Source organism: Poeciliopsis prolifica, unplaced genomic scaffold, assembly GCF_027474105.1.
Source record: "Poeciliopsis prolifica strain line A6 unplaced genomic scaffold, Auburn_PproV2 SCAFFOLD082, whole genome shotgun sequence".
NCBI lineage: Eukaryota > Metazoa > Chordata > Actinopteri > Cyprinodontiformes > Poeciliidae > Poeciliopsis > Poeciliopsis prolifica.
In genome coordinates this window covers 814,332-826,476 of record NW_026562457.1, presented here as the reverse complement: position 1 = coordinate 826,476, position 12,145 = coordinate 814,332, and the positions used below count along the sequence as shown (strand labels likewise).

The 12,145-nt window shown below is 41.6% G+C and overlaps 1 protein-coding gene across 3 annotated transcripts; it reads left to right on the top strand.

Moving 5' to 3' along the window:
• Nucleotides 1–87: 87 nt before the first annotated feature.
• Nucleotides 88–11,525, top strand: LOC129353005 (deoxyribonuclease-1-like 2). 3 transcript variants are annotated; one of them, XM_055022218.1, is made up of 10 exons: nucleotides 88–211; nucleotides 4,998–5,161; nucleotides 5,817–5,905; nucleotides 6,668–6,679; nucleotides 8,317–8,403; nucleotides 8,894–8,988; nucleotides 9,064–9,176; nucleotides 9,435–9,592; nucleotides 9,679–9,775; nucleotides 9,851–11,196. In XM_055022218.1, exons 2-10 carry the CDS (start codon nucleotides 5,006–5,008, stop codon nucleotides 9,938–9,940), a joined length of 897 nt encoding a protein of 298 aa, XP_054878193.1. In that variant the 5' UTR covers nucleotides 88–211; nucleotides 4,998–5,005; the 3' UTR covers nucleotides 9,941–11,196. The 3 variants fall into 3 exon arrangements, with proteins under 3 accessions (XP_054878193.1, XP_054878191.1, XP_054878192.1); XM_055022216.1 differs by having other exon boundaries at nucleotides 93–211; nucleotides 11,087–11,525; XM_055022217.1 differs by lacking the exon at nucleotides 6,668–6,679 and having other exon boundaries at nucleotides 93–211; nucleotides 11,087–11,525.
• Nucleotides 11,526–12,145: the final 620 nt, after the last annotated feature.

The window sequence follows — 12,145 nt, the reverse complement described above, 5'->3', positions numbered from 1 at the left end:
ACAAATGACCTCAGCAAGTCACTGGAAAGTTGTTGTTTTTTGAAGCATTGAACGCATCACCGCGCAGAGCGGGTTGGGGGCGTGGCTAACCTGACGCATCCGGAGGAGGCGTTGCAGTGGGCGGAGCTTGTGGTCCCTCCTTGAGCCTCCACCCATCAGATGAAACTCGGAGTTTCTGCTCGTTTCACCGACCCGCGTCTCACCTGAGCAGGTAAGAGAACCAGAGCCGTTTACTGGGTCGGGACCAGTAAGATGTACTGGGCAGACGTTATAAACTGGGTTTCATTGGAGCTGGGTGTTTTTCAGAAGTTCTTCTGACTGAGCAGCTCTGTTGGTTTGTGAGAAACAAACACCTGGTGGCTTCAGCGCCTGCAGGCAGGAAACGGGAAGACAGACCGCTGGCAGCCATGGGGTCACAGAATCAGCTCAAAATGTAGAAACATCCGAGTTAGAAGAGAACGGATCATTTTCAGATGCCAGTTAACCTCAATACTTCTAAAAGTTTTAACGTGTTGGTGAAAAGTGATGAACTCTGACCTGAACCTTCAGAAACACATAAAGACAGTTACAAAGAACAGAATTAGAGGACAAGTGTCCCAGAAAGAGAAAACTAGTGCAAGTGTTTTTTAAATGTTTGAAGTTAATAATTTGCTAAATTTCTATCTGGCGTCTTCTTCCTCCTCTTCATACTTTATGTGTTTGCACCAGCTTTACGTTCAAAGTGGATAAATGTTAGTCCGGCTCAGACTGGCTGCGACCCGTTTTCTGTTGGAACCAACAGAACCTGAATGTGATCAGATTCGTCACGGTGACGGACCGGGGCTCGTTCTGACTCATAAAAACATGGTCAGGATCCCAGAGCCGTGATGCTGCCAGCAGATGCTGCGTTTGTGCTGAGGAACCGTTCAGGGAAACTCTGGATGCTTCATGTTGGTTTGTTTTGTTTCCGTCTGTTTTTCTGCTTCAGGATCGTTTAGAAACGACGACTGACTGCAACATTAATACAGCATGTTCATAATGTAATCCCTACTGATGGCAAAAGCTGCAATCAATCAGTCGATCAATCAATCAGTTGATCAATCAATCAGTCGATCAATCAAACAATCAAGTTTATTTATGTAACACCTTTCAACAACAAGACATAAAAACAAGATACAAATTGATCAAATCGGCCGATAACGATAAAAGTTTCTCCAAAACAATAATATTGATAATATTGAAATCGTTTCCAGTAATATAACAGCAAGATGGATAAACGATCAATTCTAATGAACATTTAAACCAGAAGACATTTTAATATCCAACGAAGAAAAACCGAATTATGAGTCTGGAAACAAGGTTTAGTTCAGACTGAAGACGTTTTTCACCCAGTTTCTGGTAGAAAAACAACAAATGGAAATTATTGAGCATTATTGATTTATTGATTATTTTGTCCTAAAAGCAAACATTACATCATCAAAATCAATCTTCCAGTGATTATTAATCGAAAGCAGCTCTCACCAGTTCAGCCTCGATTTAAAGGATCTCAGTGTTCCGGCTGTTTAGCAGTTTTCTGGAAGTTTGTTCCAGATTTACGGTGCATAGAAGCTGAACGCCCTCAGATGCTAATCCTGCGGTGGAGAGCAGTCGCTGCGGAAGTCGTTCTGAGCTGATCTTTGATCCTGACGCAGCAGGTGAAGAGAGTTTTCCTATTTTCAAATGCAGCATCAGGTCTGGACTCTGCAGCATCAGGTCTGGACTCTGCAGCATCAGGTCTGGACTCTGCAGCATCTGAGCCGTTTGTGCTGCAGAATCCTCAGATATTCTGCGTTGTGCTGCGTGAACTGTTGACAAAAACAGGAAAACGAGTCCGGCTCATCCGGCTGCAGCACAAAGGACTCGACGTGTTTCACCAGCTGGACAATTGAAATGAAATGAAGCTCCGTACAGAAACAACCAGACAATGTGTCATTGACATGATCAGCGCAGCGCTGACTGCAGTTTTCAGACCAATGTTTAATATCAGCAGGCAGTTATTCTGTCAGAAAAGTGGATAAACACGTCAATAAGATGCTAAGTGAGAGTTTTTACACATCGCCTGATGGGATGAACTTCCAGTCAGAACAAGAGGCAGCAAATGATTTTCTGATCAAATCAGTTTCATGTATCAGCAGAAACTTAAACACACATTTAAATTTAAACACACATTTAAATTTAAACACACATTTAAATCAAGACCAGGAAACTCAGCATCCATCTTTTCATCCATTTGTCGTGAATTTTAGCCAATTCACAAAGTGAATGATGAATAGTTTGGATCAAACTGGTTTCCTGATGTCGTTTTTACTGTGAAACAGTTTGAAGTTGCTGAAACTTCAAACAGCGTCTGGAGACCGAGGCATTTTCTGAAAACCGTTTCCAGAAACGGAGGGCTGGATGTTCCTGGGCGGCTCCGGCTGTCCAGCTGCTGCAGGTGTGTCTCACCTGAGAATGAATCAGTGCAGGGTGGGAGGACGATCACATGACCACAGCATCGGTTCCCAGAAACCCTGAGCAGTCAACATGCTGACTCAGCAGGCTATCAGAGGAAAACAGCCCAGAACCAGCAAGGAGAGCAGCTTGTGCTCCAGAGACAGTGATCCATAACCGCTTCAGACACAAACTGTTTTCACGCTCTGGAGTCACAGCGGCTCATTTTATTTATCTCTGATGTCAGACTTTCTGTGGGAGGAACTCCTACAAACACCATTAAAACCATTAGCTTACAGTCCTAATGTCTGAAATTAGCTTCCCACTGGTTGGACCAATAAGTGTGTTGGATCAGAGCCGGCGGCGGCTCGCTCGGTCCGTTTGAAGGTTGTTGCCGCTCTGCAGAGTTGCTCCTCCGGTTCTGCCAGCAGGGAGGGGCAGACGGAGATCAACAAGCCTGGCGGAGAAACCTCCAGCTGCTGCTGCTGCGTCACTGAAATGCTGCCTGATGGAGAACCGGCAGCCATTCTGCTGCAGGCAACATGGCGGCTGATTGGTCCAGAGCTCCAGCAGAGCCAACAGTCATTTCACCAAACATGTCTGCTTCTCTTTTCATCGTTTCTCTAAAATACACTAGAAAAATCAATCAATCAATCAATTAGCCCATCGATCGGTAGGTCGGTAAACGGAAAACCAGAATCATCAATTCTGATCAACTAATCAATGTTGATTGATTATGGTTCTGAACATGAGAGTCTCCTGGAAGGTTTCCTGTGATGATATTTGGTTCTGATCCGTTCATGTCTGACTTCATGTTCATTATTGATTCCAGGTCTTCTCACTGATAACTGAGCTCTTATTGTTGCAGGTTAATTCTTTCATTTAGTGATTACCGATCACTTAATTGCTAAATTGATCAATTGAAATGTGTACAGAGACTTTATCATTCACTTTATTCATGGCGGCGTTATTTTCTGTTTTGTCATTTTTGGATATTTGAAATACCTTCAGGTTGAGTCTGAAGTGTTGTCTCCATGGCAACCAGTCAGCTGTTAAACGCCTGCATGGACATAGCCCCGCCTTCGAGCCAAAGCTCCACCCCCTGCCAGCTCCTTCAGACTAGCCAGCAGCAATTAGCAAACAGCTGCTGAGCTGCTGCTCAGAGCAACACTGGCAGAAACGTTAAAGGGTTAATAGCGGAGCCATGTTGGATGACTTCCTGGAGGCGGAGCTTCAGAACTAGCAGGAGTTCTTAAAGAGACAGGGACCCAATTTCAAGGCATTAATCAGGAAGTGAAATGTTGTTTAAGTCATGTTGGACATAAACAGCATTTTTATGACATAGTTACTGTATTGGGCAATGAAATGGAAACCGTAACTCTGGCCCTTTAAACGCCCCACAGTGACCTGAGCAGCCATGATCCACCTGTCGAGATCTTTAAGTTTCATCAAGATGTTTCTGGATCTTTCTTTCCTGTTTCTTTAGGAATCTTTTGTTTCATGTTTCTGGATGAAATCTTGTGTTTGGAGTTTCTGGTTCTGATTCATTGATGAATCAGGATCCGGTTCCATTCAGCCTGAATGGGAGCAAACAGCCTCATTGTTTTGGGTTCAGTTGGTTCATCTGGAGTCCAGCTTGGTGAATCAGACGCTTCGCAGAAATCTGACGTTGCTGAACAGGTTTTCATTTCTGCCTGCAGTCGCTGCAGCTTTCTGAGTTAATAAGTGAAGGAAAGCAGAGCAGAGTTAAAGTTTCTCAGCTCGGCGCCGAATCGTCCTGCCAGCTGCTAGTTTGTCCTGAAGTGATGCTTGTTTCTCTGGATCAAAAGAAAAGATCCGAACTGAGACACAGTTCTCAGAGCGACGCCTCGCCGCTTGTCGTCGTGGGAACATTTTGTCCCTGATTCTGAGAAAACACGTTTTGACGTTGCATCACGTCGAACCTGCAGGCTGAAAACAAACCCAGAAACTTTATTCTGTCTCATTTGGGTAACTTCTTGATGAAATGTGTTTAGGAGTATTTTTATTTTTGAGTAATTTGATTATAAAGTGTCTTTGAATTTTGATTTTCTCTCCACTGAGTGAAAATCAAAATGTTTGAACCAAAACCCTCCAGACTCAGACCTGATGAATTATTAAGTCCATTTCACTTTACATGTTGGTCCGCCTGATGATGTCATTGATCATATTTTGATTGATGATCATTCAGTACTTTACTCGACTTTTTACTTTTTACTCTTAGTTCATTGAAAACATGTTGAGGTTGAGATACTTGAACTTTTATTCTCACACCTGGTTTCAGGTTTTTCTGACATTAAACTAAAACGTCTTTAGGCTGTTGTGCCTCTAAAAACACAACAGATGGAAAAAGTAAGTACCCCCTGCTGTTTATGCCTAACAGCAGGTTAGCACAACGGCATCAGCAATGAACCCAGAGGAGCAACTGGGAAAAGGTCAAAGGTCAGCTGTAAAAGGAAGATTTTTCCCAAGAGGAAATCAGATCAGAACTGGAGGAAACACAATCAGCTCTGTCGTTGCTGCTTTCTCAGATCCAGCCATGAGGGGGCGCTCCTCCAGCGTTGGTCTCGTCCTGCTTTGGTTCTGCAGCCTGATGATCGGAGGAGCAGCAGGACTGAGAATCTGTTCCTACAACATCCAGAAGTTCAACAAGAACAAGGCAGCAAATTACAGAGTGATGCACACACTGACCAAGGCAGGACACACACACACACACACACACACACACACACACACACACTGACCAAGGCAGGACACACACACACACACACACACACACAGACCAAGGCAGGACACACACACACAGACACACACTGACACACACACACTGACACACAGACACACACACACACACTGACACACACACACACACACACACACACACTGACACACACACACACAGACCAAGGCAGGACACACACACACACACACACACTGACACACACACACTGACCAAGGCAGGACACACACACACACACACACACACACACTGACACACACACACACACACACTGACACACACACACACACTGACCAAGGCAGGACACACACACACACACACACACACTGATACACACACACACTGACCAAGGCAGGACACACACACACACACACACACACACACACACACACACACTGATACACACACACACACACTGATACACACACACACAGACTGATACACACACACAAAACACACGAGTGAAAACATAAAAATTCAATTAAAAGTTTTCATGTTTTCTTTAGAAATGCTTCTCCTCCTGTTTTTATGGTTTATTTGTATTTCTTTAAGTTTCTTCTTCTCCTGTTTGCTTCACGTTGCTCCTCCGGTTCGACCCGCCGCCGTGCAGATCGTGTCTCGCTGTGATATCTGCGTCCTGCAGGATGTTGTGGATCCGAAACTGGAAGCAGTCAAAGTTCTGGTGGCGTCGCTCAATAGGTACGCCTCCAGAACCACAAACCGGTCCGACCCAGAACCAGAAGCCCACTGGGAGCAGCGTACTTTAATTAGGCCACTTCCACTCTGGAAGACCAGCAGCTGATTGTGGTGCTAAAATCCAGCAGTAGCAGTCAGGGTCTCTGTTGGCGGCAGACAGCTCCTGATGCAGGAAGTTCAGCTTCAGAGAAGAAAAATGACTCGGAGCGTATTTGAGTTCAATTTTTAAATGAATTTGGTGCTTCGTTAGACAAAAGTCACCTCCAGCCTTCATCTCTTCCTCATCATCCACGTTTACACACTTCCTCCATCTAAACTGAAAAGATTTGAAACTCAAAAATAAACTACTTTTCATTTTCAAAGTTTTTTTTTTGTTTTGCAGTTTCAAATATTTTTTTCTTTTAAACAAACTTTACGCCTCTGGTGCGTTCACAGAAGCTGGGTTATAATAGTTTTTATAGTTTTACTTTGTGTCTAATTCAGTTATTTTGTGGTTATGAATCATCTGCAGAAGGTATTGAACTGACTGTTGCCGTAATTTACCGACAGCTAAATCAAAATAAATCTATTTCACATCAATAAATAAACCCATAAACACACAGAGTTTCAGAATGTTTAAGTTGATTGTATAAACAGTTATTTCAGTTCACAAGTATTTAGAAACAGAAACTTGAAGGTTATCATTTTCAAACTGTGCTTTCTAATTGATAATGACTGTAATAAAGCAGATAATAATGATCTGTGTCTGCTGTCTGCCTCCAACAGGTCAAATAAAAGGTACGGTGAATTTTAAGTGCATTTGGGAAATAATCACTTCATTTAACCTCCTTCACTAATCCTGGTCTCTTCAGGAGCAGCAATTGATTTATTCTGTTCCTGAAACCTTCATGTTCATCCTGGGTGGCTTCTGCATCAAACTGAACTATTACTGAATTATTACTGACATTTACTGAATTATTACTGACATTTACTGAATTATTACTGACATTTACTGAATTATTACTGAATTATTACTGAAATATTACTGAAATATTCCTACCACATGATGAGAAAAAACTAAATTATTTGTACCTTTGCCAGAAGTGGATTTAAAATGATTTTTATTCATTTGTGACGGGACAGAAAAGCAAAACCAGATCAATTAAAACAATCCTCTGATATGTGCTGAAATCTTTACTGTGTTTAATGTAAAAGTGCATCATAAACTGGAGGAGAACTGGTTTCCAGTTTACCCAGAACTGCTTTCTAACATGGATGACCATCTTCTGTCTGGTGTTACACTTTAAATATTATTATGGGCTAATTATTTTCTTTGGTTGTTTAGAAGAAAAATATGTTCAAATAAAAAACTTGGGATTTACTCTTTTTACTAACCTGCAGGGGCTTCACGCTAAAGATGTTAGCATGCTTCATTTCCTAAAAACCAATCAATAAAAGCATCATTACTGATTATTGCTTCTGAATATTTTTGTGTGGGTTTATTTATGCTGGCAGACCCACATCTACTACTAACATGACCGTTATGTTTCATATCATTATGACTATTAAAAATAGACCTCCAAACATTTCATTGCAGCTAACTGATATCTGGTGTGTTTTATTTGATCTCGTAAATTCACATTGGAATAATAACTTCAAAAAATCTAATATGGCCGCCACATCAGCTTAAAAAGTGAAATTCAAAACAATAAACCATTAAATTCCTGATACACACGTTAAAGTCAACATCTGTTAAATGTTGACAGCTATGTTGAGTTTACTGGAGAATATAGTAGTGGTATGCTAGCTTAGTAGCATTTAGCCAGTAACAGCAGCTAGCAAGCGCCACTGGTTTTCTGACACTCGGCTGAAACCATCAGCTCTGTTAAACTGGGCGTGGTTTTAATCCAAGTTCCAGGTTCCAACTTCCAAACCAAACACAAAACATGTTCAAGTGATTCCCAAAGCTACGTTAGCTTACCCACTGTTAGCACACTAGTTAGCATCAGTAAACTGTGGACAGGTATGCTAATAAATAATAGCTTTATGGGTTATAAACTATTATAAAATACAGTATATTAACTTATCTAAATTAATTATCAATGATATCTGTTAGCTTTATTCTGCGTATTATAAAAATATTTAATTTAGCCCATTACTTCAGACAGGTGTGTTGTCATTTGATGATTTCAGGTAATTATAAATCAATAATTTAGGTAAATTATCACTTGTGTGTCCTGGTCAGTTTAGTAACAGCTACTTATAATATTAATTTAAAAATGTCAGAAATTAATGGTTAAATGCCAAAATATGTAAAATATGTCCAGATTTTCTGGATCGGGCGCTTTGTGTGAGTTTCTGTGCAGAAATGTGAGGCTGTTGCTGTGAAGTGCTGCGTTCAGTGGACAGATGCTGTGTTTGTGTCGTTTGTTGAGGTATGATGAACATCATTATGAATACCTGTCTAGTCAAAGTCTGGGAAAGGCCTCTGATGACCTTGAGCAGTACGTCTTCATCTACAGGTGAGACGCAGGATTTCATTATAAACACAAAGTCGACTAACTTTTACTAACATTTCAATTAAAATATTCAATTATTTATTCCCTTCAGTTTATCGTGTCCTTCAGGTTTCCTCCTGTGCTTCCTTCACAGTTTCCTCCTGTGCTTTCTTCACGGTTTCCTCCTGTGCTTCCTTCACGGTTTCCTCCTGTGCTTCCTTCACGGTTTCCTCCTGTGCTTCCTTCACGGTTTCCTCCTGTGCTTCCTTCACGGTTTCCTCCTGTGCTTCCTTCACGGTTTCCTCCTGTGCTTCCTTCACGGTTTCCTCCTGTGCTTCCTTCACGGTTTCCTCCTGTGCTTCCTCCTTTTTTTGTGTCCTTCCTTCCTTCCTGTTTCTCTTGTTCGTCCTTCCTGGTTTCCTTCCTCAGTTCATTCTTCCTGATAAATAAGTGCGAGTCCTAGTTCCCTCTCTGACTCGTGAATCTATGATTTGACCCTTGACCCTCTGATTAGGACACACCTGGTGAAACGGTTGGATCAGCACCAGTACGAAGGTAAAGCCTTCGTCCGGCCGCCGTTTGCCGTCCATTTCAGCTGCAATAAAACTGGTCAGTAGATTGTTAAAAGAACTAAAATGGTTCTTATTTTCCTTCTCTGATTCGTTTGAACGTCTTTTCTTCCAGACATCAAGAAGTTCGTTTTGGTTCCGCTCCACACCGACCCGGATCACGCCGTCCAGGAGATTGACTGGCTCTACGACGTCTTTGAGGAAGTCAGCGCAAAGTGGAACAACACGGTGAGGCAGCAGCAACTTCACGGTTCTGAGGTCAAAGGTCAGATAAACGAAGCTGGAAACTTCTAGAAATGATGATCCTGGGAAAATGTTGGGATGTTCAGATGAGGAAGTGTTTAGGATGGATGGATGGTCAGTTGGTTCTGGTTATTCCTGTTTCTGGTCGGTTGGTTCTGGTTTCCCAGTGCATTGTGGGCGTTGTTTCCTGCCTGGACAGTTGGACCGGAGTTTCTTGACGTGGTTTGACTCCCTGTGTTTCAGAACGTGATGTTCCTGGGAGATTTCCATGCCGGCTGCGCCTACGTCACCCGGGACGACAAGAAGAACATCCGACTCTTCACCAACTCCAACTTCTCCTGGCTGATCGGAGACCGAGAGGACACCACCGTCACCGACCTGACCAACTGCCCCTACGACAGGTTTGTGTTCGAGAGAGAAACCAAACGGCTGCAGGTGTTCTCCAGACTCACTGAGGAGTCCATGCCTCCTCCTCTCTGTGTCTCAGGATCGTGGTTCATGGTCAGTCCTTCCTGCAGGGCATCAGGCCGGACTCTGCAAATGTTTTCAACTTCGGCAAAGAATTCAGACTCCGGCAGGCCAAGGTAGGACGCGGCTCCAGCAGAAGGAACCGGAACATGTTTGTACTTCTTGAGGATTGATCTGTTTTGATGCTTTAGGTCAGATCACCCTCAGCTGGACTTACTGATGAAGCCTCTTCTCCACCCTGGATTTTAATGAGAGGCACCAGAGAGACATCAACATTTTGAACAAATCCTTCATTTTCCTTCCACTTCACATTTATGCACCACTTTGTTTCCACCAGATAAAATCCCAATAAAAATCCTCCATCTTTGTGGTTGGATTATAAAGTTTTTATATGGAAGCAAAACACACTACAAACACATAAATGATGTAAACTCTTAAAAACATAAAAAATGCTGCAAATTATAAAAACATTATATAAAAACACTGCAAGTTGACGGCCCAAAACAGCAGTCCTCCAGGCCACCAGGGGGAGTCTGGAGTTTGTAACGTTACCTACATAAATATGCTGCTGTCAGTAAAGACTGCAGTGGTGAGAACGGCCCAGTCAAAGTCACATCAGAGTTCAGGGTTCAGAGTTCAGGCACAGAACGGCCCTGGGTCGTAACTTCACATCCAAAATGGAAGACTGGTCACTGTTTATTCATCCTAAAAGACTTTTAGGATGGTCAGTAGATAAAAAGACCAACTACAACCAAACAGATAATTTTAAATGTTCAATGTGTTCAAATATCTGCAGTATTTCTGCTGGAGATATTTGTTTTGTTATGACTTGTTGAATTCAATATTATCACCATTTATTTTATGCAGATAAAACTTAGTTTGGTATAAAGTGGAGATAATAACAAAGATCAAGTTCAGGACAAACATACGGCTTATAGAAAACGTAAAATAAATATCTGGTGCTACACGTGAATAATAAAAGTCTAATGGAACTAAAATCTCCTTTTTAGACAAAAGTTGTGACTTTATGAGCCAAAATTTTAACAATAAATTCATCAGTTTCTTCCTCTAGTCCTATAAGAAACCATTTGTTTAGAAATCATGATAATAAACCGAGCAGCTTTCTATTCCACTCCCACAAAAAAGATAGCAGGAAGGAGGTAGAGCACTGGGACCGGGCCAAAGACCTTTTCTTTCTTCCTCCATCTTTCCCATGTGATTTGATGGCCGGCGCCCCCTGGTGGCCAGGAGGACAAATGGTCTGTGGTGCGAGTTTATTCACAGCTTTTTCCCTTTTGCTTCCATTTTCTGTAGCTGCAGAGTTTTTCTGTTGCAGTTGTTTGTTTGTTTTGTGCATTTTTCATCATTCATCTGTTTGCCTTGTATCCGTCTCACAGTTTCTGGTTTCTGTTGCTTCTGTCTGCCAGGTGCTGCTACTGAGCGAACACTATCCAATCGAGGTGAGATTAAAAGGCTCCGCCCCCCTCCTGCAGGCCGCGCCCCTGCTGGTCCTGTTCAGCGCCATCATCCGGTTCTTCCTTCCTGCTCTGTGATCGTCTGATCCAGTCTAGGTGGCCATCCTGTTAGATTTTATGAAGCAGTTTTGAACAAGTACATTTAGGAGATTTTACTCAAAATGTAAAGTCTTTAAGAGCCAGAAGCGACGTTCTTCCTAACGTCGGGTTTGTGTCTTCTGCTGGAGATTCAGATTTTTAACAAAGAAAAGCAAACTGAAGTTTAAATGATAGGAGATTAGCTATAATCTGTAAACTCAGATCTAATCCTTGTTTACCTCTGAGTTGACCTGCTGACACTGAAAGACAGGAAATGTCTCCAGACTGGAGGAATTAAAGTTTTTACCTTTAACTTCAGAATAAGTGTTTTTAATAAACCAGATTTAGGGGTTTGTTTTGTTTTTTAACATCTTATATATATATATATATATATATATATATATATATATATATATATATATATATATTTTTTTTTTTTTTTTTTTTTTTTTTCCAGCATAGGTGATTTTCTGATTGTACACAGAAACTGTTGTAAATGAAATGTCAGAAACTCTTCGAACATAAATAAAATGTTTAGATTTTTAAAACTCTGTGAAACTGAACCTTAAATCTGCTGTTAATGTTGTATTTTTATAACACGTCACAGTGAGAACCACAGCTGTTCCACCTTCCCTCTTTACACCTTGAGTCAGGTGAAATAAAAGATGCATAAAATTTAGTTTTAACGTACATTAACTAAACTTCAAGCAACTGACTATAGGTCAACAATCTGGGTCAAACAGAACGGAAACTGTTGGGAAAACACAAAACTTGGTAAATGGACAGATAAAATATGAACAATCATCAATAAATCTTCCATCTACTGCTCTTCTTACTTTGTTATTCATTCTGAAATTAAATTAACATGGACAAATGGACCTTCAGAACCGTACTGAGAATCCTTTAGGATCTTATGAGGAACATGACATTTAG

Excerpts from the sequence above, each read along its gene's own strand:
- LOC129353005 (XM_055022216.1), top strand. The coding sequence starts at position 5,006 with ATGAGGGGGCGCTCCTCCAGCGTTGGTCTCGTCCTGCTTTGGTTCTGC. Across the intron at positions 5,162-5,816 it reads TGATGCACACACTGACCAAG|ATCGTGTCTCGCTGTGATAT; the intron begins GCAGGACACACA and ends GCCGCCGTGCAG. Across the intron at positions 8,404-8,893 it reads CAGTACGTCTTCATCTACAG|GACACACCTGGTGAAACGGT; the intron begins GTGAGACGCAGG and ends CCCTCTGATTAG.